The sequence below is a fragment of the Hypanus sabinus genome, chromosome 2, assembly GCF_030144855.1.
Source record: "Hypanus sabinus isolate sHypSab1 chromosome 2, sHypSab1.hap1, whole genome shotgun sequence".
NCBI classification, from domain to species: Eukaryota; Metazoa; Chordata; class Chondrichthyes; order Myliobatiformes; family Dasyatidae; genus Hypanus; species Hypanus sabinus.
The window spans coordinates 148,427,649-148,454,023 of NC_082707.1; the positions used below are offsets into that span (position 1 = coordinate 148,427,649).

The 26,375-nt window shown below is 36.1% G+C and overlaps 1 protein-coding gene across 4 annotated transcripts in view; it reads left to right on the plus strand.

Annotated features, from left to right (window-relative positions):
- Window positions 1-26,375, plus strand: part of ralgapa1 (Ral GTPase activating protein catalytic subunit alpha 1) — a 218,052-nt gene that overhangs the window by 39,493 nt on the left and 152,184 nt on the right. For 3 of the 4 annotated variants that reach the window (XM_059956726.1, XM_059956722.1, XM_059956707.1), the window contains exons 4-12: window positions 2,753-2,810; window positions 3,461-3,504; window positions 3,972-4,149; window positions 6,101-6,216; window positions 9,278-9,416; window positions 19,656-19,864; window positions 19,974-20,210; window positions 20,803-21,006; window positions 26,010-26,153. In XM_059956726.1, coding sequence (XP_059812709.1) covers window positions 2,753-2,810; window positions 3,461-3,504; window positions 3,972-4,149; window positions 6,101-6,216; window positions 9,278-9,416; window positions 19,656-19,864; window positions 19,974-20,210; window positions 20,803-21,006; window positions 26,010-26,153 — 1,329 coding nt within the window. The remainder of the gene's footprint in view (window positions 1-2,752; window positions 2,811-3,460; window positions 3,505-3,971; window positions 4,150-6,100; window positions 6,217-9,277; window positions 9,417-19,655; window positions 19,865-19,973; window positions 20,211-20,802; window positions 21,007-26,009; window positions 26,154-26,375) is intronic. The other variant, XM_059956714.1, reaches the window with a different exon arrangement.

Consider the following 26,375-nt stretch of genomic DNA (forward strand, 5'->3'; position numbering starts at 1 on the left):
AGGCATGAACTTGGTAGTGTAAATTTGGAAGAGATGTACTCAGGGAAATGTACAACAGAAATGTGGAGGTTGCTTAGGGAGCATTTGCATTACATTCTGGATGGGTTTGCTCCATTGAGGATGGTACAGTTAAGGAGCCATAGTTGACGAGATGTGGAGCAGCTAGTCAAGGGGAAGAAAGAAACTTGAGATTTAGGAAGCAAGGATCAGACTTCAGAGTTATAAAGTAACCGGGAAGGAACTTGTGAAGGGAGTTACAAGAGCTTGAACAAGACATGAGAAGACCTTGGCAAGTGAAAATAAGGAACACCCCAAGGCATTCTTCACATGCATGATGAACAAGTGGATGGCTAAAATGAGAGTAAGACTGATCAGGGATAAAAGAGGAAGGGTCCTTAATGAATACTTTGCCTCAGTAGTCATCAGTGAGAGGCACCTTGATGAATGTGAGAATATCATAGAACAGGTTAATATGCTAGAATGTGTCAGCGTTGAGAAGATCTGCTGGAAATTTTGAAAAAATTAGGAAAGCTAAGTCCCTGGGGTTGGAGGGAATATACCTTTGTTTACTACAGAAAGTGGGGGAAGAGATTGCTGCAACTTTGGGAATGATTTTTGCAGCCTCATTGTTCACAGGAGAAATACAAAGGTTGGAGGCTGGCAAATGTTATTTCTTTGTTCAAGATCGGTAATAGGGATAATCTTGGAAATTGGAGACTATTGAGACTTACATCAGTGATAGTCAGACAATTGGAGAGGATTCTTAGAGACAGGATTGTTGAGCGTTTGGAAAAGCATAGTCTGATTAGAGGTAGTCAGCATGGCTTTGAGATCAGGGGCAAATATGCCTCGCGAGCCTGATTGAATTCTTTGAGGCAGTGACAAACAAATTGATGAAGATAGGGCTGTGGATTTGGTGTTTATGGATTTCATTAAGGCTTTTGATAAGATTCCCCATTGTAGGCTTATTCAGAAATTCAGCAGGCGTGGAACCCAGGGAAACTTGGCTATGTGATTCAGAATTGACTTGCCCATAGCAGGTAATAGATAGAGCGTATCCTGTCCAGAAGTTGGTGAACAGATTCCACAGGGATCTGTTCTTGGACGCTTGCTTTTGTGATTTTTATAAATGACTTTGAGCAAGAAGAAGGTGGGGGTTAACAAGTTTGCAAATGATGCAGAAGTTGGTGTGTTGTGGATAGTGTAGAAGGTTATCGTATGTTATAACATGACATTGATAGGATGCAGAGCTAGGCTGAGAAGTGGCAGGTGGAGTTCAATCCAGAAAAGTGTGAAGTGATTCACTTTGAAAGGTTGAACTTGAAGGCAGAGTACAAGGTTAATGGCTGGGTGATTTTGGGGTCCACGTCCATAGATCCCTAAAAGTTGCCACACAAATTGATTGGGTGGTTAACAGGGCGAGCTATGTGTTAGGCTTCATTAGTCACGGGGTTGAGTTCAAGAGCCAAGGGGTAATGTTGTAACTCTACAAAACTCTGGTTAGATCACACTTGGAATATTATGTTCAGTTCTGATTGCCTCATTATAAGAAGGATGTGGAAGCTTTGGAGAGGATGCCAAGATTTACCAGCATACTACATGGATTAGAGTGCATGTCATATAGGGAAAGATTGAGCAAGGTAGGATTTTTCTCTTTGGAGCAAAGGAGTATGAGAGGTAACATGATAGGGGTGTATAACAGGCTTAGACACCATGAACAGCCAGTGCAATTTTCCCAGGGCAGAAATGACTAATACAAGAAGGTATTATTTTAAGGTGAATGGAGGAATGTTTAGGGAGAATGTCATCTGAAGTTTTTACACAGAATGGTATATGTGTGGAACACATTGCTGGCGATGGTGATAGAGGCAGATACATTAGGTGCATTTAAAAGACTCTTAGATAGTTGCATTGAAAAAAAATTGAAAAGCTGTGTGGGAGAGAAGAAATAGATTGATCTTGGAGTATGTTAAAAGGTTGGCAAGACATTATTGGCCAAAGGGCCTGAACTCTGCTGTAATGTTCTATGTCACTACATAGTAGAATCTTAACTTTGGAAGCGTGTTGGATGTTTTTTCTTGACAAAAGAATAAATGGTTTTTTACTCAAAATATCTACTGTTTGCCATTATGAATAATATTAATGCTTAAGTATTCAATGTCTAATCGTGAAATATATCCATAAGTGTTATATGATCATGTGGAGTGATATTCTTTAAAGACAAATATGATTTAAGATCAACTTCAGAAGCTACATTTACTGATGGGAATTGATAAAGTAGTGACTATTTGTGGGCTTTGAGTAATGTTTCTGATCATTGCCAGACATAAATGTTTTTAGGTCTTGGAAAACTAACTTGATGTAGTTTTTGTTTCAGAGATCTCATAGTAGCTGGCTGAGAATGACCCTCTGTACAATCTGGACAGATTTTATTTCAGTACTTGGAGTTTACTTACTCTAATTGTGTACTTACTATGCAAATGTAAATATGTTCACCAAAAGTTACTTTATAGTTTTCTAAAAATTACTGCTTAACCACAATTTACCCTTTTAGATATGTACCATTGAATTTATTTTCTACTTGCTCCTGCACTTTTGGATTAAGCTTTATACTAAAGGTAAAAATCTTCCACTTCTCTGCAGTTTTTCTTGGTGAAGCTGCACTTTCTATGAGAACTTGCGAATAAAGTTTCTATGAGCACATTATTTTCTTTAAAGACAAACAGTGATCCGAATTGAACTTATTTTACAGAAAATTTTGCAGCATCTTCCAGAAAGAATTCAGACGAGATGGCAGTTCCACAGTATAGGTAACCTTATATGTACTAGATTATTTATTTGCATAATCATGAATCAGCTACTTAGAGAAAGTAAGCATTGTATAGCAGTTCAGTACAAACACAACCATAAATAATGACAAATCTGAAAGCACAAATTACATTCCTTCATTTAGCCACAGTATAAATCTTTAATGAAGATAATTGATGTAGTTCATTAGTTCCCATACTAGTGTTAACTGTTAATCAGATCAAATTAATGATATTATTTACTTGTGAGCCATAAAGGACTTGCTAATCATAAAGGAAAGTTGCTTTTGTAAATCTGTTCATTTATATTTACTATACTTATAGGTTTCTATCTTTCAGACAATTTTTGATCAAGTATTTGAACTGTGCAAAAAGAAATAGAGTATTTTAAAAAGTTAAATGAATCATGCTTTTTTTTAAATAGAAAGCAAGAATTCTAAGGCCACAATATTTTGCATGTGTGGTGATCTCTCCTTTTCCTTTTGGCAGTAAAAAGATGTCAAAGGGTACAAAGGTCACCAAGAGTAAATGAGTAAATGCCAAAGACTTGATTATAAGCAGTTATCAAGTCTGACCGAGAGCTTAAACAATATGTCCCCAAAATGTGTATGCTTTTTTCAGTGTTGCAAATTTGCTTTTTTTTTGTTTTGCAGGCTTGATTTTAAAGAAACTCCTTCATGTTGGGAACTCGCTGAAGGTTTTGCATGTTTTGTTTTAAAGCTGTTTTTAAGATGTGATTGGAAATGTCCTGAAATATGTGGTTTGCAATTGTATATTTATTTATTTCACGTTTGTCCTTTTGATGTTGATTATGGGGGTGAAAAAGTTCCACATTTTACCATTTTGACTGTGTTATTCTGAAGCTATTTCCGTCTTCAGAGATTGCTTGTCTTATTTTGTGGTAAACAAAAACTATGTTGAAATGTATATTTTAAGATGCTGTAATATCAGGGCATTTGGTCCCTTTAAATTTTGCTGTAAGTATAGACATTTCGATGAACAACATATAGTTTAATTTCTCTTTAAACATTTCACTTTGATATGAAATTAATTTGTTATTTAATCAGTGTTTCCTAAAATTTAACTGATTTATGAAAACTATTAAGTTTTGTATGTCATTAATTTGAATTTCTATAATATTGAATGTATTTCCTATCCATTCAGATTCGAAGGGAAGGTGTACGCCTCTTTTTGTTGTGGATGCAAGCACTCCAACATAATTGCACTGAAGAACAACTACTGATTTTTGCCTGTCTTATTCCTGGCTTTCCAACTCTGCAATCTGAGCATGGGCCTCGAACACTAGACAATCTAATTAACTCTCCACTTCATCTTCAGGAAAGTAAGAATTATTTTATTGTTAAGGCCTTCAAGTCCTTTTGAACTTGGGCTCTTTTCCCCACCTTATTTTTATACAGTACAATTACAACAATAAATACAAATCCTATCACAAGTGCAATGGTGGATTCAAAACTACAGTAATTGTGGTAAAGCATCTGATTATGTAATAATAAGCTAATCAATTTACACTTGGCCTTATTTCACAAGTGTCAAATTGGGTTTCATTTTGTGATTCAACATCGTAGTAAATCTGCACATTGAAACAGAAGAACTTCAAGTTGTTCTTTGTCTTTTATTGTGGATATTTAAAATAATGGCTATGTTGACAATTTTGGCTTGGAGTGTATCTCCTTTCTGTGACATAATATATGCTTGATCCTCCACCAACCCACTACTCATTTAATTTTCTTGCTGTCATTTACCTCCTGCTTAAGTGTTCATTTGCTTGCCTTAAATAAATTCCATATTTACACTTATCTGAATAAAGAGATTTGTTCTGTCTTCCTTATGTAACTTGCTGCTGGCTAGACTAAATAGAACTAATTTCCCTGTTCATTCTAAAATGGAAACACATTTTCTGTCAGTGAAAAGCAAGATGCAAATGAAGTAAAGGTAAAGGTTTAATTTGATTAACTTATAATTTTAACTCAGTAAGTAACCTAGTTTTAATAAGTAGTAAGTTAATTAAGATGGTTGTGTATCCTGACAGAAAATATTTGAAGAAAGAAGCAATGTCGGTGTATAACCTACATTAAAAGTAGGTTATAAATACTTTCATAATTAAAGAAAAGAATGTTATCAAAAATAGAGGCTTTGTATAAGAAGAGAGAAGAAATTATGATTGAAGGTACAGAAATAAAGGGGAGGCAAGAGCATCCATTCATGAGAGAAAATATTCAAAAAGCGTTCTTGAAATATTGGGACCATCTGGTGAGAAGGAGAAATTTGAAGAAATATTACTTGAGAAATTTAATATAATTAAAACATGGCTATTCCTTTGCAATGTTGCTTTAAACTGGTCTTTTCAGAAGTGGCTTTGAGTTCAGTGATTTTTGACCTTCCAGAGCTGGAATGGTTGTGACAAACCTAGCAATACATTCAGGAATGAGAGAGGGATTTGTAGGGGGGTTGAGTTTAGGTGAAAGTTTGCTCAGTAAAGGTTAGATACAAAGGTAATCTATAAGAAGGATTTGAAGTGTAGGAATGGTCAAGGAAGTGACGGTAGATATAGTGATGTACTTGCTGATATGTTCAGTGGTTTAAATTGGATAGTGCATCTTTGCTTCCTTATGCAGTTCCCGTTATTATAAAAGGCAACTTCAGCCATTGGTTTGCTTCATGTCATTTAAGAAATGGCTGAGAGTTCAAAATGCAGCAAGCACAGTGAGTGTTTAATATTTGGTTGTAGTGCAGTAAATTAACAGTCCAGAAGTAAACATGCATCTTATCATGTGTTTTCAGTATAGTTACACTAATGATGCTGACTAAATACTATGGAAAAGTTCCTAAAGTCAATAAAAAAGGATAAATCCAATATAGTTGTTGTTTTCTGTTCTCCCTCCCCCCAAATATCCCATAAAATCAATGGATTAGATTTTTATTTTTTTATTTTTTATTTCCTTGTATGCAAATTAAAAACAGTCCCCCAAGTGATTTTAGTACTGCACAGGAATTTAAAAAAAACTGAACCAAAACCAAAATAACTGGCCATCAGCCTTGGAGAGGAAATCTAATACAAACCACAGATTACCAATTTATTGGATGCAGTATATAAACCAATAATTTAACACTGCGCTTACTGTTGTTAGCATAATGGTCAATAATCACTTTGATATTAAGGTTAGATTTATTGGTGATAAGAATTAGTCAAATGAAATTTTGGCTTTTAACTACACTATACACAAAAAATTGTGTCACGTGATTAGTATTGTACTTTTATATTTTCCTGACAGCTCAAGTTACTCCAGAAGAAATCACTCCTCTTGTCCCCCCACAATCAGGAGATAAAGGACAAGATGATCTTACAAGCTATTTTCTTGATGCTCTGCTAAAATATATGGTAATCCAGGTAGACACTTTATTGTACTAACCCTATTAAGGGAGAAATGCATATTGTTTCTACTACTAAACTAACACTTGGATTTTTTGATAGTCCTTAATATTACTTTGATCTATTTTCATTTTCAGTTTTCTCTATTTAAAGTTTAGGTACGGAAACCATAAGTCAGCCAATAGATTCCTGGTGTCTTTGAATGGTGGTTTGAATATCACATTTTGGCAAAGTATTTTTTTCAGTCCCTTCTAGTAGTCTTTCTCACTCACCTTGTACTGAGTTCTCTTCCTTGTTGTTGACAAATCCCTGCATTGTTCCTTTTAAGAAACACAGAGCCATCCCATAAAAGGGAGGGTTTGCTTTGCCAGCTGAATTGAGTGGACTCCGTCTTTTACAATGTTTTAAATCTAGGGAATGAAGGGCAAGGAATCTTCCATAGATTTTGAAGCAAAATTGGGGAAGGAAGGGAGCGTGCATCACGATTTCCTGTTTTTTAATTTCTGTATTGTGTATGCTCTCAGGTCTCCTGAAAAAAATGTTTTAAGTTTTTTTTTAAATTGCCAGATTATAGATCAAAGGTAAGGCATGAAATCCAATTAATCTTAATTGGAGCAGTTTGCAAGTCTGTGTGAATTGTGATTTGAGCAGAAGGCTATTACATTATTAATGGAGGATGGATGTTTGCAAGCATTATCTGTCGGTGAATTACTTGCTTACATTTTTTTCTCCATCTTGCTAACAGTGCTGCAGTTGAGCACCAAGTGAATTTGTTTTTTTTTAAAAATCTGTTTAATAACTACAACTGAGCTATGAAGGATTTCATTTTAATGTTTTTTGATGGAAAATGAGTGCTTTTTGGATGGAGAGAGTTTTAGTCTGCTGACAAGTAAATTGCAATATTTGAGAATCAGAAGTTTTAATTCTTTTGGGAAATTGCTCTCTTCTAACTTTGTGTGTATTGTTCGTTTGTTTTCGTGCCATGAAGTAGGCGATCTTGGGTTTTCCATGACCATGATTGTTCTTGGGCACACACACACACACACACACACACACACACACACACACACACACACACACACACACACACACACACGCACGCACGCACGCACGCACGCACGCACGCACACACGCACACCGCCACCACCACCACCACCACCACCGTCCTTACCCTTGTAATTGGGACACGTCAGGACCAGTCCATCTCGGCTTAATTGAGCACCTCAATTATCTGAAGCTTCAAGGAAATGGTTAAAAAGACATTTTTTAAAAAAAGATACCATTTAAGTGAATAACAAATTGCGTATTTAAATGAAATAGAGAACAAATTAGAATTCTACTAATATTACTACAGCAGTATAAAACTGTGGCACATTATCGAAGAGCAGGTTGCTAGCAATGTCTTGCCAAGTTGTTTCTCTGCTATTATTCCAGTTGTGGAGCTTAACTGTTAAATTACCCTTGGAACTCGGCCTGTAAGTTCAGTATTCCAGTGTTTGCATAGAAGTCTGAAAAGTTGCTGGCACTTGTGTTGAGAAATTCCAGCAGAGGTGTGCAGATTTGCCAACTGTGCCAAGTGAAATGTACATCTGCAAGCATTTATTTGTGCTGTAAAATGCAGCAATTGGGAGGAAGTTTGCATCTGTAGTCATGTACATTCCTGAAGTACAAATGACAAGGGAAATTTCTACTTTGGATAATGTCTTTGATCCAAGTGTAAAATTCAAATGCATGCTTACTATCGCAAGTTTTCCACTCCCTCCCTGAATTCCTTAAAAGTTTCTACTTGGATGTATTTGCCCATCCCAAAATGTCTGGAATCTGGCATTAGTCAGCACAAATATAGTAGTTTTAAAATGAAAACATAACTTGCATTAAGTTGTGTAGTTTGAGTAACTCAATGAAAAATGCATTATTTTCAAAAATATAACCACTTTTAATTAGTCCTGAATGAATAATCTTATTTTGAATATTTGCAAGTAGCTTCACATTTTGGGAGAATCATTTAACAAACAATGGTTAATAGCCTTTCTTTAAAATAAAACTCAAGGCCTGGATTTAATGACAACAAAACTAGTAGCATTCAACCTCACTATACATTAAAACTGGCAGCAGCTGTCGAATCTCTATTCGCATACAATTTAAAACAGAAAACTTAAGTCACCATCAATAATTCAGTCCTTCATCCACCTCACTATTTTGCATTTCTGTTTCAATCAAGAAATAGCTGTTAAACTAGGCTTGCTGTAGAATACCATTTGTTTTGTCTTCATGTGATGTCTAAATAATCATATTTTGCTGGGATAATTCTAATCCATAGTAAAACAAAACATACTTTATGTACGTGGTTTGTGATTATTTTCAGGACTAATTAAAATAGATATTACAAATTACAATGCATTTCAAAGTCTATTAAAATGTTTTAGTTTTTCTTGTTTCTCTGCAGCAATGCCAATACTTATTATAACTTTAAAATTTTCTGAAAATTACTTCCCCCTCCTCCCTGATTTGGCTTTTCAACTAGTTTAGGACTATGGTTGCTGAGAACCTGTGATCCTCACGTAACGAATGTTTGTCACCAGTAGCATTCGAAAAAATACTTTTTTAGAGACTCCTTTCTTTTAGGGTAGCAATGAATAGATATTGCTAACCCCAAAAGCTCTTAAAATTTGTCTATTCTTCTCCTTCTCTCTAATTGGAAAAATAAGCATTAACTTTAAGAGCTTTCTGAGCAACCTGTTTGTAAATAGAGGATTGGCCATATTAATCCAGACCGTATTTTTTTAAACTAGGACAAAACCTGTACCTATAACATATATGTGAAATTCTGTGTTTGCCATGGCTTTGCCAAGTTTAGGGTGAATTAGGGTGAAATAAGAAAACATATTCAGCCATTATCTTTACTCAATCATATGTGCCGCTGTAACTAGTGGAATGACTAGACAGGTGTGCTTGTTAATAAAATTGGCATATGTTTGCGAACGCTGGTAGGAGTGAGGATTTTCTGTTCTATCGTGCTCTGTGTGTATCGCAATCAATCCAACAACAATATTAAAGTTTGGTGTATTTGTGTTTACAGGCAAAGGGATTAGAATGGAAAGACAAAGGAAATCAGGAGAAAGGGTTTGCATTCTTATTTGCAAATTTCAAGAAGTACTATCTGCCTCACATATTTCCCAACTTTTCAAGAGAGACCAGCTTATTTAATCCAATACTTGGTATGAAATCAGTTATTTTTGTTTATCTGTCAGAGTATGTATCCATGAATTAAGCTTATGTGATGATTATTGAATTAGATATGTGACAATTTTGAAACAATTATACTAACTTGTGTTCTCAGGTTTGTAAGGTTAGTTTAGTTTTTATCTTATAAGATCAATTGCTTTAAGATTATGCATTGTACATGAATATAATTTATATAAGTTAAATAAAAAAATATTTGCTTATTTAAGATTATTGCACAGACTAATTCTGTGTTTTTGTAAAGGAAGTTATACAGTTTTCTAGTGTCTTGTTTTTAAAAGCCAGTAACGATTGTGATCCTTTACTTCCTTTAACTGATGGAACGTACTTTATGTATGCAATGGGTACTATAATCATTTATAGCACTATGAATCTTTCACTTAAATATTCAATTGCATTTTGCTAAAAACCTTAAATGTTAATTTAAGGTTTCCAGGAAAATTAAATTTCCAGGACTTGCAGCCTCGCTTTCTTGGTATTTAAAGATCCTAATTCAAGAAATTGAAGTCATTTTCAACCTGATTTTATTTGGGCACATACTTTAAGAAAGCTTTGTATTCTGCAATGCTGAAGCATGCCTTTCAGCTCATAGTGTGATGTGTAGATTTTTATCAAAAATTATCCAAATAAACTCACTTGCCTACTGTCTCCCATTACTATGCAAACTTATTTTTCTTTCTTCTTTTCTTTTTGTTTATCAATCTTTTTATTAATTAAAAAGTACATATATATAAACGAGGAGAATTATCTCAAATATCTATATCAATAACAATTAATGTAAAAAGTAAAATAAACATTATCAAGATCATATTAATCTAATAGTATATAATAAAAAATAAGAATCAATTTTCCTCTTAGCATTCCATGAAAAGAAGAAAAAAGATAAAGAAACTTTTAAAATTTTTATATACATAAAAAAAAACCCCACTGAACAACAAAAAACAAACAAAAAAAAAAGAAAAAGAGAAAAAAAAAGGGACTGGTCTGCCCATACTGAGAGTAAAAGCAAGAAAATAGAGAAACTTTCTGATCAAATCCAAAGTTTCAAGAAAGTAACTGGAAGAGCAATAAATCAAGCCATATGAAAATATTGAATAAAAAGGTTGCCAGGTTTCTTCAAATTTAAAGAATGTAACAAATGTCCGACTTCTTATTTTCTCTAAACTTAGACAGGACATAATGGAGGTAAGCCAATAAAAAACAGTAAGTGGATTAGATTCCTTCCATCTAAACAAAATGGGTCTCCTAGCCAATAAAGTTGTTAAAGCTATCAACAGTTGAGGGAAACAGGAATATATCCAGCTTCCGGTGGAGTGATCCCAAAAATTCCTGTAAATAAATTCGGTTGTAGGTCCAAATTCAAGACTTCTGATAAAGTTTTAAAGACATCTTTCCAAAAATTATCTATCTTGATACAAGGCCAAAACATATGAGTTAAAGTAGCCACCTCAATATTATATCTGTTGCAAATAGGATTAATATTGGGAAAGATACGGGCTAATTTATCCTTTGACATATGTACTACCTTGAACTGTATCAAGGAATGACGGGCACAAATAGATGAAATATTTACCAAATGAAAAATGTTATCACATTGATTATCTGAAAATGACTTTTAAAATTCCAATTCCAACGCATCTTTAATTTTATCATTAGGTACCGTTCACAAATTCGCTAACCATTTATAAATTATAGCTGTCAGTTCTTTTTTAAATGGTTTAACCTGAAAAAGAGTATCTATTATATTGGGTGAATAAACAGAGGGAAAATTTGGAAGTAAACTACGTTTTTAAAAAAAAATCCTTATTTGTAAATATCTAAAAATGTGTGTATTAGATAATTCACATTTTTCCACTAACTGAGTGAAAGACATTTAAACAATCCCCCATAAACAAATCTAAAAGAAGTTATTATTCCTTTGGCTTTCCAAATAATAAATTTGGAAATTTATTTTCCTCGAATAAATAAGACAATTCTACCCTATCAAAGGCTTTCTCTGCATCAGGGGAAGCAACACATTTGGATTCTTTAGATGGAGAGAAATTAATAATGTTCAATAATCTCCAAATATTAAAATTTGAATATCTATTCTTAATAAATCCAGTTTGATCCTTAGAAATAACCTTAGGTAAAATATTCTCAAATCTGTTAGCCAAAATCTTAGAAAGAATTTTAGAATCCACATTTAATAAGGAACTTGGTCTGTATGAGGCACATTTAGATAAACCTTTTCCTTTTTTGGGAATTAACGACATTGATGCCTCATAGAAAGTTTTCGAGAGGGTCCCAGAGGATTTAGAATCAGTGAAAATTTGGCATAAATGAGGTGTAAGTATTTCAGTAAATGTCTTAAAAAAAAATTCTACTGTTAATCCTTCTGTTCCCAGAGTTTTACCTGATTGACAAGAGGATATAGACCTTGCTATTTCCTCTCATTTAATAGACGCATCTAATGTATTCATATCTTGAATAGAAATTTTGGGTATATTCAATCTTTGCAAGAATCCATTCATAAAAGTAGTAGTGTCTGGAAAATCAGATTTATAAAGTTTAGAGTAAAAATCCAAAAATACCTTATTAATTTCCTGTCAATCTGACGTTTCAGTTCTATCAGTTCTTTTTTTCAAAATCTGCCTTCTAGATATAGTTGCTTTAAGTTGACCTGCCAACAATTTACCTGACTTATCCCCATGTATATAAAATTGACTTTTGGATTTCAAAGGTTGCTGCTCAATGGGAAAAGTCAAAAGCAGATTAGCTGTGTTTGAAGTTCCACCCTTTCCTTATATAGATCTTCACTAGGTGTTACTGAATAAACTTTATCTATTTCTTTAACGGTGTTAGTAATCACCAAAAGCTCCGCTTTAGTTTTCCTCCTCAGAGCTACTGAATATGAGATTATCTGTCGCCTAAGAAAAGATTTCATTGCATCCCAAATAACCAAATTTGACATACCCTATTAAATTTGTATTTAATTCAAAAATATAGAGAAATTTGCTCTTTAATAAAACTTACAAATGCTGAATCATGTAGCAGTGTAGCATTATATCTCCACTGAGATGCATTCCATATACTATCAGGGAACTTCAGTATTAGTTTCATGGGCGCATGATCCAGGAACACAACAGCGTCATATGCACAATCAGCAACAAAAGGCACCAATTGTGTATCCCAACAAAAAATAATCAATTCTTGAATATTTATGATGTATATGTGGGGCAAAAAAAGAAAAATCCTTATCTTTAGGATGGAGAAATCTCCAAATATCGATCAAACCGTATTCTAGTAAAAAAGAATTAATACAGGTCGCAGCCTTATTAGGAAGCCACTGATTGGTTGATGACGTATCAATCAAAGGATTGAGACAACAGTTAAAGTCACCGCCCATGATCAACTTATATTCATTTAAATTTGGCAACGCAGAAAGTAAGCTCTTCAAAAAATTCAGAGCTATCTACATTAGGTGCATAAACACACACCAAAGCCACCTTTTGACTACATAATGAATCAGTAGCAATTAAGTAACTTCCAATTGAATCAGTGACAGTATTAAAATGTACAAAAGGGATTTTAAAGTTAATAAAAATAGATACCCCTCTAATTTTAGTTACTGATGAAGAGTGAAACCCACCCCAGAATTTTAAAAAATGGTTTTCATCCTCCCTACAGATATGGGTCTCTTGCGCAAAAATATCAGTTTGGAGTGTTTTTAATTTCTTAAAGATCTTTCTGTACTTAATAGGTTGGTTCAAGCCATTCAGGTTCCAAGAGATTATATTAGTTTTATTAACATCCATAATAAGGCTTTATTTTTAGATTTTATAAAATAAGTTAGTGCGCCAGCACAGACCAAACCTGCAGGGGAGAACAAGTTATGGATTCAGTCAGAGAGAAGAAAGACAATGTGATTGACAGGAAAACCTCTCAGGACTGCCCAGTGGAAAAAGCCTAAACTAATAGTCCCACCCCTCTCCCCTCAAGCCCAAAAAGCATCCAATAGTTGGACAGCATGCTAAACTAAAATCCCTAAACCCTTGTCTCCAATAGGCAGACTCTTTTTAAAAAGTTATATGCTAACACTGCTGACTGAAGTCTCAACAACAGCTACATAAAGAAATAAAATAATTCCAAATATTTTGATGTTGTGTCTAACAGAGGTTAGAATGTAGTTAACAGCGGCCATCTTAAATTAATTTAATAAAAATTGATCATAAATTCAAAAAAGATAGATCCAACCAAATAATATGTTACATCTAATGTCAAACTCTTTTAAATTCTAAAGGAAAAAATAAAACAGCCAAAACGATTCCTGAGCAGACATAAAACGTAGAGCGAACTTTCAATGATCCAGCTACAAATGACTTCCAGCTAAGGATTAAGTGTTCAGGTTGCTTGCGAGACAGGCTTAAACTTTATAAATTTCCAAGCCTCTTCTAGGGAGTCAAACCATTTTGGGCAAGCATTAGGCAGGGAGATTCTCAAACGAACTGGATAACACAAAGAGGGACGATAGTTCTTCTTATAAATTCAGCCATCACTTCCCAATATTTAATTCTTTCCGCATAAACCTCTGGGGCAAAATCTTCAATTATACGAATCTCTACTCCATTGTAAATTAGCTTTCCCGCTTCCTAGCATCTCGACAGATTGCTTCTTTAGTCGAAAAATAATGCAAACATAAAATCACCGGGCGGGGTTTCATCTCCACCGAAGGCTTCAGGCAGAGGATGCGGTGAGCTCTATCTATCATTTGGAGGAGCTTCGAGTATCTCACTAAAAAGTGAATATAGCATATTCATTAAAAACTTCAGTGGCTCACTGGTTTCCATGTTTTCAGACAAACCCTATATGTGTAAATTTATCCTATGACTTCTGCTTTCCAGATCGATTGTTTCCTTCTTAATTCTTAATAATTCTGAAGAAACCTCAACAATTTTCTTTTCCATAGTAGATGTCTTTAATTCTTGCTCTTTAATCACTTGATTCACGAACTCCTGTTCTCTTCCGATTCTATTAGTGTCCTTTTTAATATTGAAATTCCAGAGTCCTCAAAGATTCCTGGAGAGCTGAGACAGTTTTTTCAAGCTTTTCGTTAGCATTCGTCAGTTTATCAATCTTAGTATCCACCATTCCGATCTCGGTGGTAATATCTTGCATCAGAGAAAACATTCTTTCTGAAGTAGAGACTTCCTCTGCCTCCTTTGTTTGTTCTGCTTTGGAAACAATTTTGCCATCTCTTAATTCGATTCCAGTTCGGGTTCCAGCCATCATATTGTAAATCCTTCACTAAAAGTAATAAATCTTTCAAGTTTAAACAAAACTAGCAGTGGAAAGTAAGTTGTAGAAGGCAGGAGTAGCGCCAACACGAGTCTTACTCCATGGGTTGCCGAGAGGAGACTCGCAAAGTACTTAGTATTTTGACTCTTGAATAGATAAGAATTACACCTGGATTTTCTAATAAAAATATATCTTTGTGTGAACAAAGCTAACAAAAAACTGCCATGATTTTCAATGACATGGTAAATATACTGGCACCTTTCTCCTCATCAATACACAATTATTTTATAGTTGTTTATTCAGCGTGGATTTACATTGGCACTATAGCTTCTGTTTTATAATTTGGGCTGACAAAAGCAGTTTTAAATACAAGCAAGAAATTTGGAGTAGGGTTAATAAGATCAGGGTGCTAAATGCATGGCTTAAAGACTGGTGTAGAAGAAGTAGGTTTGATTTTATGGGATATTGACACCGGTATTGGGGTAGGGATAAGCTATTCCCGTGGGGCAGGCTCCACCTTAACTACATTTGGGACCAGGGTCCTGGCAAATCTCATAACTGGTGCTATGGATAGTGCTTTAAACTAAATAGTAGGTGGGGTGAGTTCAATTGCTTGTAAAGATACGGATAACGTAAAATGGAAGGAGAGTGCAGAAGAGATTATGAAAGTCTTCGGAATAAAGACAAAAAGTTTAGAAAGGAATAAGAATTTAACTTCAGGCTACATGGAGATAAAATTGAAAAGGATGGCATCACAGAGGGAAAGCTAAAATCAGCTATATTGTTGTTACAGTGGAGTAAAGGGAACCACAGAAGCATGAGAAAGGAGATGGTCAAAGTTGATTGAAAGGGGACACTAGCAGGGATGATGTCAGAGCAGCAATGGCAGGAGTTTCTGGGAGCAATTTGAAAGGTGCCAAATGGTTCATCCTAAAGAAGAAGCATTCTAAAGGAATAATGAGGCAGCCATGGCTGACAAGGGAAGTCAAAGACAGCATAAAAGCGAAAAAGAGGGTATACAATATAGCAAAAATTATTTGGAAACTAAAGAATTGGGAAGCTTATAAAAACTAACAATGCAACTAAAAAGCAGTAAGGAGATAAAAGATGAAATACGAAGGTAAGCCAGCCAATTATACAAAAGATGATAGTAAACATTTTTTCAGATATATAAAGAGTAAGAGAAGCAACTGTGAACTTTGGAAAATGACACTGGAGAGGTAGTAATGGGGGACAAAGAAATGGTGAATGAATTAAATAAATATTTTGAAAGAGGCCCCAGTAGCATGCCCCAGGAATTCAGGAGTGTCGGGCGTAGAGGTGAGTAGTTGCTAGTACTAAGGAAAAGGTGTTACAGAAGCTGAAAGATCTGAAGGTAGGTAAGTCACCTAGACTAGATGGAACACCTGCCAGGGTTTAGAAAAAGGTAGCAGAAAAGATTGTGGAGGCACAAGTAGTGATCTTTTCAAGAATCACTGTATTCTGGAAGGGTTCCAGAAGAGTGGAAAATTGCAAATGTCTCTCCACTCTTTAAGAAGGTAGGGAGGCAAAAGACAGGAAATTATAGGTTAATTAGCCTGATTTCACTGGTAGGCAAGATGTTAGGATCCATTATTGAGGATGAGGCTTCAAGGTACTCGAAAGCACATGATAAAATAGGCTGAATGAAGTCTGCTGAAACCATGGTTTCTTTACGGGGAAGTGTTGCCTGACAAATCTGTTGGAATTCTTTGAATTAATTACGGCAGGATAGACAAAGAGTTGGTATATCTTGCTTGTTTGAATTTATAGAAGGCATTTGAAAAAGTGCCACACATGGGGCTGCTAAACAAGATAAGATCCCAAGGTACTACAGGAGAGTTGCTAACATGGACAAAAGATTGGCTGACTAGCAGTAAGCAAGGAGTGCGAATAAAGGGGGTATTTCTGGTTGGCTGCAAGTGATAAGTGGTTGCTGAGATCCACTACTTTTCAGGTACAAATTATTGATCTGGATGACATAATAAAGGCTTTGTCAGCAAATTCGCAGATAATGCAAAGATAGGTGGAGGAACAGGTAGTGTTGAGGAAGCAAGGGGTCTGTAGACTTGGACAGATTAAGAGAATGGATAAAGAAGTGGCAGGTGCAATGCAGTATAGGGAAGTATATGATCAAGCACTTTTGTAGAAGGAGTAAAGGTGTAGACTACTTTCTGAACTGGGAGCAGGTGCAAAAATCAGAGATGTAAAGTGACTTGGCAATCCTATTGCAGGATTCCCCAAAGGTTAACTTACAAGTTGAGTGGGTAGTAGGAAGACAAATGCGTTTGTTTTAAGAGGATTAGAATATAAAATCAAAGATATAAGGCTGAGACTTTCTTGGTCAGTGGTCAGACCTTATTTGCATTATGTGAGCCATTTTCAGAATCTGGTTTAATATCACTGACATACGTCATGAAACTTATTGTTTTTCAGAAGCAGTACAATGCAATACAATGTAATATAAAAACTAAATTGCAATGGGAAATGTATATAAAAAAGGTTAAATTAAATAACTAAATAAAGGAAAAAAAATAGTGTATATGGGTTCATTGTTCATTCAGAAATCGTATGGTGGAGGGGAAGAAGCTGTTCTTAAAAACATTGAGTGTGTCTCTTAAGATTCTTGTACCGCTCCCTTGATCATCGCAATGAGAAGAGGGCATGTCCTGGGTGATGGGGTCCTTAATGATAGACGCTACCATTTTGAGGCATTGCAGTAGAGGACATTTTCAAATGACAGTGCTCCTAACAGCAGCTATCATCATCACCCAGGGCACGCCCTCTTCTTATTGTTTTGGGGCCCATTTCTAAGAAAGGACGTGCTGTTCAGGGAGAGAGTCCAGAGGTGATTCACAAAAATGATCCCAGGATTGAAAGAGTTGTACTTACTGGAGTCTAATGACTGAGAGGAGAGGGGGAATCTCATTGAAACAGAGTATTAAAAGGCCTAGATAGACTGGATGTGCAAATAATATTTTCAGTAATGGGGAGACTAGACCAGAAGGTACAGCCTTGAAATAGAAGGGCCTCTGTTTAGAACAGCAATGAGGAATTTCTACATCTAAATGGTGATGAATCTGCTAAATTCATTGCCACAGACATTTGTGGAGTCAAGTCATTGGGTATACTTGAAGCAGAATTACATAGAAAAGGCAGGAGAGTGAGATTGAAGAGGGAAAATAAATCAGCAATGCATCAACTGCAGTGGAAACTCGATGGACCAAGTGGCCTAATTCTGCTTTTATATCTTGTGACCTAATCATTATTTACACTTGCTGCCAAAAGCAAGTACAGGTTGAGCATCCTTTAATCGAAATGCTTGGGGCCAGAAATGCTTTGAGTTTCAAGAGTTTTTTGTATTTTGGAATATTTGCATTTAATAAGGTATCTTGGAGATGGGATCCCAGGCTAAACACAAAATCCATTTATATTACATGGAGAGCTTATACATATACCCAAAGGTCAGTTTAATATTTTTATTAATTTAATGCATTAAACAATAATGTGTGCATTGAACTATCAAAAGGTAAGCTACCACCACCTCGGTTGCTCAGGTGGACATTCAGTGGCTGTTTACCATTGCCATTATTTCTAATTCTGAATTTGTGTGTCACCAGTAAAAAGTTATTGTGTTACACTGTTTTGTCACACACATGTACTGATGCAGCTTTTCAGTATGTTAGATTTTCATCAGCAACAATCTTGGCAAAGTCACCATTGAATTTCCCTGCTACTTTGTGTTCACCTTTATCACCACAAATCTTTAAAATTTAATGCTGTTCCTTTTCTTAAATTTCTGCAACCAGACTGTTGAATATTCACATTTACCTTCAATTTTCAATTCATCATGATAGATCTTTGCTTGTTTTATGATCAACTTACCATTAAGCAGCGTATCTTCTCTCCAACACTGACGAATCCACTCTGTCAATATGCCATCAAGATCTTCATTTCACACTTTATGTAGTGTTTTTCTTTTTTTCATTAACTTCTGTTTATTACATATGTAGAGTCACTTCTCAGAACTGTCTGTGGTACATGGAGAACTGTGCATCACCCGAGAACCATCCCGGTACCTTGTGAAATATTTTTGTGACATCATGTCAGCTTTCAAAAAATCTTGGTTTTTGGATAAGCGATGCTCAACCTATATAAAGACAACAGCAAAAGTACAAGTAGATTTTGTTAAATGTTATTACATGATCAAAATTTTAAATGCGCGTGCCATCATAACTTGCTTTAGATACCTGGAAGGTCCAGGTTGTCCACATCAAGGCATCAGTTTTTTTACTGTCTGGGGAAAGTCTGAGAAGTCAGATGCTGAGAAGTGAAACCTAGAGTGAAAGAACAAATGGAAAATCATGTGAAAGGCAAAAAGGAAGATAATTTTCTTGTGATGAAGCTGGCTGAAATCCTGTGCTTTGAATTTGTTATTTTTTACTTGCTAGTAATAATAGTGATTTGTTTTTCAAATGGACATTCCTTCTTCTGACACTATATTGATGCTGCTATGACTGGGATAGTAATTTTTTGATCATGTTAAAGATGTACAAAACTTCAAAATGTTACTGAAGTGCAGAAATCTTGGTATTCAATATGGTGAGAAAGAATCGGTGTATAATTTGGCACACAAGGTAATGGAAATCTGATACTCTTCCAAAAGTTACAGTGACTGGGTGAATTGGAAGTTTCACTACCAATGGTGTTCGAGGTTTGATAGATGCAATATAAACGTGTCCAGGATCAACTGGAATTGTGGTACTTGTGGTCTAAATGAGGAGTTTGCTTAAAGGGACAAATGCATTGTTTTGAAATATTCAGAGATGAAGAAATGTGGTGGCAATTAGTTTTGCCATTCCATTTAGAAGCTATAAATAATATTCCTAAAACATTTTGCTATATTTCCTTATTTTCAGACATACCACAATTAAGATCAAAGCCATATTATGTGATAACAAAGAAAGACCCAGAAACTAACGAAGCAACTTATTGTACTAAAGATGCATTTTTGTCAGCTCGTGTTTCTGTCATCCGCTGGTTAGTATCTTTCTGGTTTGAGCCAAAAGTTAATCCAGGACTTCAGATTCCTGGAATTGAAGGGGAAAATGTACCAAAGAACATTCAGGTTAGTAAACAAAAACATGTTAATTCCTTTCAACAAATAAACAAGTTTTTTTTTCTTTCATTTCAATGACTAACTAGAGTTTTTAAAATTAAGTTGTTTTATTCTCCAGAGAGCAGCTGCTGGTTTGGCTGCTCGGGAGGAGAACTCTTGTCGTGCAGACTCTGGAGATGGTAACACAGAACTGGAACAGTCCCATTCTAATACCAGTACCTTAACTGAGCGAGAACCTAGTTCATCTAGTCTGTGTAGTGTTGATGAAGAACATCTAACAGACATTGAAATAGTGCGGAAAGTTTTTTATTCCTCAAGGGAGAATGTCAACTTTATTATTGAAGTTTTTCGACAGGTAATTTTAAATATTCTGCAAACTTTTGTACATTTTACCTAATACTAATATCTTTTATTAGTCTTCTATGTAAAATTTAGTGTGAAACTTTTTTGTGAACTTAGTTGTAGCATTAAAATTAAACTGTTGTAATAAGCAAGTCTTATAAATTGCAGTACTTAACTTCCTGAAGATTTCAGTTTAAGAAAGATGAAGGATACTGTGTATTTTTGGTGCAGCCGCAGTTTTTGTTTGAACCTCAACCAACTGGGTAAAAATGTAGAAAACTACAGTATTTGGAAATGGGATTGAAAGTAGATTTAGCACACGTAGTCAATGTGATCAGCATAGATGTGTTAGGCTGAAAGGCCTTTCTCATGTTGTTTACTCCATGACTCTGTGACTATATTAATGCTGTTTGAAACCTGATTGAGCATTTCTTCATTTATATAAAAAATAGCTGAAGAACCATACTGCAAATGCATAGAAATATTCTCAAACATTTGCTTACATCAATAAAAAAAAAAACTTCCAATTTTATCATCACTACCTCCTCCCATAGATGCTGTCTGGCCTGCAGAGTGTTTTTATTTCAATTTTATTGTATCTTTAGGCTTTTCTGCTGCCTATCTGTGAAGCTGCAGCCATGAGAAGAGTTGTTAAGGTTTATCAGGAGTGGATTCAACAAGAAGATAAGCCTGTATTTATGAAAGAGGCTGAAGACTTGGGTTATTCCCCTTCAACAAGTGTTATCAATTTAGATAGTACTGGAGAACATAGAAGTCCTTATCCATCGGAACAAAAGGAGGAGGCTGAGGTACTGCTTGTTTACATGAAAGTTAATTTTGACTTTAATATTATAGTGTGTTTTAAATGGCAAAGCATAGAATGTGTTAGAAATCAATGATTATAATTTTCCCACTTTTGTTGAAATTCTGCCTCCCACGTTTTGAATAAAGTTGTGTATATTTGCTTTGTCATTCTGCTCTCTCTCCAGACTTAAAAGTATGCGGAAATACTCTCAATAGTATTGTCCTGGCTGCAATCTATCATAACTTCACAGCCAAAGAATTGTAACAATGTATAAAATAAGTACATGTTCGGCACGGCATCATGGGCTGAAGGGCCTGTATTGTCCTGTAGGTTTTCTATGTTATAATGAGGGAAATCTGGATTTTTGTTTACATTGTTTTCAGTTTGATGATATAGAATATTATTTCACTGCACAATTTCAAAAAGTTAGTAGTACCTCTTCAGAATGAGTGCAACCTTTTACTTTGTTTTATACAACAAAAATATAAAGAATGCCACGAATAAAAAGGAAATTTAATTCATTATTCTTTTTAAAAAAAACACCTCTAGTAGGTTTCTTTAATAATGAGATAAAGAATTACAATTAACATTGTTCTACAATCAGTTTTACTTTGGATATCTTTAGGTGGACATAATAGTATTTTGATTTATTTTAGAAGTTTAACAATACAAGAATCACTACTTTCTTGACTGGTATTGAGGTGTATAAGAGCAAATTCTCAGCTTTAACCTGCAGCTTATATGAAATCGGATAATTACAGATAGACCTGTTTTCCTGTTTCCATGTATGGAAGGTCACTGTTCATTCAAAAATAATATCGTAGTTCTGGGCCTCTTTGGTCAGAAAAATACATTTTAAAATATTGAATTTTTTCCCTTGATAAGGAACACACAATAGTTCCTAATTGAGACGTTGCAGAACCTGGGCCTCTGTACCTCCCTCTGCAATTTGATCTTCAACTTCCTAACCGAAGACCACAATCTGTGTGGATTGGTGATAACATGCCCTCCTTGCCGACGATCAACACTGGCGCACCTCGCATGTGTGCTTAGCCCACTGCTCCATTCTCTATATATTCATGACACTGGCTAGGCACAGCTGGAATACCATCTATAAATTTGTTGATGATGCAGCCATTGTTGGTAGAATCTCAGGTGGTGACGAGAGGGCGTACAGGAGTGAGATATGCCAACTATTGGAGTGGTGCCACAACAACAACCTGGCACTCAGCGTCAGTAAGACGAAAGGGCTGATTGTGGATTTCAGGAAGGGTAATGAACACATACCAATCCTCAGAGGGAGCAGAAGTGGAGAGAGTGAGCAGTTTCAAGTTCCTGGGTGTGAAGATCTCCAAGGATCTAACCTCGGCCCATCATATCAATGTAGTTATAAAGAAGGCAAGACAGCGGCTATACTTTATTAGGAGTTTCAAGAGATTTGGCATTTCAAGTTCAAGTCGCTTTTATTGTCATTTCAACCATAATTGCTGGTACAATACACAGTAAAAACAAAACAACATTCCTCCAGGACCATGGTGCTACATGAAACAATGCAAGACAATACAATAATTAATAAACAAGACAATAGGCAGAGTAAAGGGCAAATTACAAAATAATAAATGATGTAAATGTAAACAATGTTTTAGCAGGAATTCAGAAAAAAATGAGCAAAAATCTAAAGGGAGTGGAGTGGTGTTCAGTTGAGTGAGTGTATTTGGGTGTGTGTGTAAGTTGGTGTCAGACTCGACTGGGAATTGAGGAGTCTAATGGCTTGGGGGAAGAAACTGTTACAAATACACTCAAAAACTTCTATAGTTGTACTTTGGAGAGCATTTTGACAGGATGCATCGCTGTCTGGTTTGGAAGGGCCACTGCACAGGACTGAAAGAAGCTGAAGAAGGTTGTAAATTATTCAGCTCCATCTTGGGTACTAGCCTACAAAGTACCCAAGACATCTTCAGGGAGTGGTGTCTCAGAAAGGCAGCATCCATTATTAAGGACCTCCAGCACCCAGGGAGGTCTCACTGTTACCATCAGGTAGGAGGTACGGAAGCCTTAAGCACACACTCAGCGATTCAGCAACAGCTTCTTCCCCACTGCCATCCGATTGAATAGACATTCAATCTTTGGACACTACCTCACTTTTTAAAAATATACAGCATTTCTGTTTTTGCATGTTTTTTAATCTATTCAATATACGTATACTGTAACATGAGTGAATCTGCAGATGCTGGAAATAAATAAAAAACACAAAATGCTGGCAGAACTCAGCAGGCCCGACAGCATCTGTGGGAGGAGGCAGTGACGACGTTTCTATTGTTGATGATACATCATCACTAGCTCCTCCCATAGATGCTGTTGGGCCTGCTGAGTTCTGCCAGCATTTTGTGTTTTTTATATGTATACTGTAATTGACTTATTTCTTTTTTTAAATTTTTTTTTTCTCTGTGCTAGATTATGTATTGCATTGAACTGCTGCTGCTAAGTTAATAAATTTCACATCACATGCTGGTGATAATAAACCTGATTCTGATAATTCTTTTTCTCTCTACGCCACTTCTCACTGTGTTTTTATGTTGCCAGAATGCCAGAAGAATATTTATTTGTGTCTTGAGTTCATTTATATAGTTGGCTTCAACAATTCTTCTGTGGGTCATGTAATATTTGCTTTAAGGTGTAAATTTCATCATTATACCCTGCCTAAATCCTTGCTTCCACCAAAGAGTTAATACTTTAGGCTATTAAACTTGGAAAACATTGGTGATGAGCATTTTTTATACAAATGCATGTCTAGGAAAAGCTGGACTGGAAGTTTTGATACAGTCTGTACATACTAGCATTTCTCCTTCCATGAAAGTTGCTTGATCTAAGGTTTTCTAAATATTATTTATGTTACATCTAATCTTCCGGTTTAAGATGGCGCTGGTGAAGCACAGTGATGACTTGCTTGCAGCAAACATAATTTTTAATTACTTTATTAATAACACTTTTTCTCAAAAATGATCACTGCAATTAATAGCCAGCATTGTCCCTCTTGGAAATGAGCTTTCGAACCACCTGTGTGACCTGGCATTTTGCGGCATGAGCTGAAGTCTTGAAGGTACAGGTTGGTTGGGGCATGGCGTGTATAGGCCGAATTGAGTCAGCAGGGCCTGGACCCGAGAGCAGGGAACAAGCCAATGTTTGGCTGCTGGAGGGGATTTGGAGGCAATTTGAAGTCCCAGCACCAAGCAGAGGCAGTGTCGAGATGGTGAGGGCTGGGTCCAAGAGCGAGGAACAAGCCAAAGTTTGACCGATTTCAGCACCAGGCCAAATTGGAAAAGTCGGGTATAGGCTGAATCAAGGCGGGTGGGTCCCGGACGCGGGGGCATGTTGAAGCAGCAGAGTCTGGGACCGAGAGTGAGGTACAACTTGAGGTTCAACCGATTTAAGTGCCGGGACAGATTGAAAAGGTCAAGGTGTTGGGACTGGAGGCAAAGGACAGGCAGGTATTCAGTTCGCTGATCCACGAGGTTTACCTGTCTCTGCGCTGAACTGAGACCGTGGCAGGTAACTAATGGGCTCCTGGATTGGCTGCAAAGGTGACTGGCTTTTTGGCTGTGGACTCATTTTCATGAATTTCAGTTCTGAGAGTTATTTACTTTTATTGTTTACATGATATTTTTTCCTGCACATTGTGTTTGACGATTATTTTTAATGGGTTCTATAGATTTTCTTTGTTTTGTGTCTGCCTTTAGGGAGATGAATCTCAGGGTTGTATATAGTGTACATACTTTGATAATAAGTGAGCTTTAAACATTGAATGTTCATCCAATGAATGCAGGAAGCACTTAAGTAAACACATTTGATCTAAAGGCAGTTAGTTAACTAGGTCTGTGGCCTTTTCCTGTTCTAAGTGCTTTTATGTTCTTAACTCAATTTTTAAAAATCTTCTGATATAATAATGTCCTGGAATGTATTTAACATTACTTGCCAGTACAGAATTTTTGCATATAAACAATAGAATTGTTTTATTCTGTAGCTCTGTTATTACAATCCTAGGCTTTAAAAATTTGTTTCCTTCAACTTGCTCGAATGACAAAATACCTAAGCTTTTGGTGGAGGAAATGCAGAACTGTGTGCTGGTGTGTTGGGTTTAGTGGGCTAGTTAGCTCAGGAGTTGAGAAGGGAAGAAAGTGGGATAGAACTAACCAAGTTAAGGCAGTAGATATTCATTTGGAAGGCAATTTTTACTATTATCGAATAGGACTTGTTTCATTTAACACACACACACACAAAATGCTAGTGGAACACAGCAGACTAGGCAGCATCTATAGGAAGAAGTACAGTCGACATTTCGGACCAAGACCCTTTGTCAGGACTAACTGAAAGAAAAGATAAGAGATTGGGGGGGAGGGGGGGTGAATCCAAAATGATAGAAGACTGGGATACAAGGCTGGAGAAGGGAGAGGATCATGGGACGGATCCTCCAACACCTTATATTCCGTCTGGGTAGCCTCCAACCTGATGGCATGAACATTGATTTTTCCAACTTTCGTTAATGCTCCTCCTCCTCTGCTTCTTACCCCATCCCTTATTTATTTTTTATTCCCCCCCCCCCCTTTCTCTTTTCTCTCTCTCTCTGCCCCTCTCACAATCACTCCTTGCCTGCTGTCCATCGCTCTCTGGTGCTCCCCTCCCCCTTTCTTTCTCCCATGATCCTCTCCCTTCTCCAGCTCTGTATCACTTTCGCCAATCACCTTTCCAGCTCTTAGCTTCATCTCTCCTCCTCTGGTCTTCTATCATTTTGGATCTCCCCCTCGCATTTTCAAATCTCTTACTATCTTTTCTTTCAGTTAGTCCTGACGAAGGGTTTTGGCCCAAAACGTTGACTGTACTTCTTCCTATAGATGCTGCCTGGCCTGCTGCATTCCACCAGCATTTTGTGTGTGTTGCTTGAATTTCCAGCATCTGCAGATTTCTTCGTGTGTACTTGTTTGATTTGTTATTTTTCCTGTTTATTAATAGGATAAAGCAACCAAAGTGCCAGGCCATGTTAGGAATCCAAGCTGGACAAGAAATTCATCCTACCAGAATGCGATTAACAAAGCACCTGAATTGGAGGAAGAAGAAGAGAGAAATGTATATGCTGGCATTCAAGCATCATTGCAGGTTTGTGTCCTCGTTTGTTTTGTAGTGTTACGTCATTTGGACTAGAATTTTATTTTTTGGGGTTGGTAACTGATCAAAAATACACACTAGCATTAGATTGATGTTAGGTTAGATTGATAGCATACAGGAATGAAATGGATCAGCTGGTTGAATGGTGTCGAAACAACACCCTTGCTCTTCATGTCAGTAAGACCAAGGAATTGTATGTGTACTTAAGGAAGG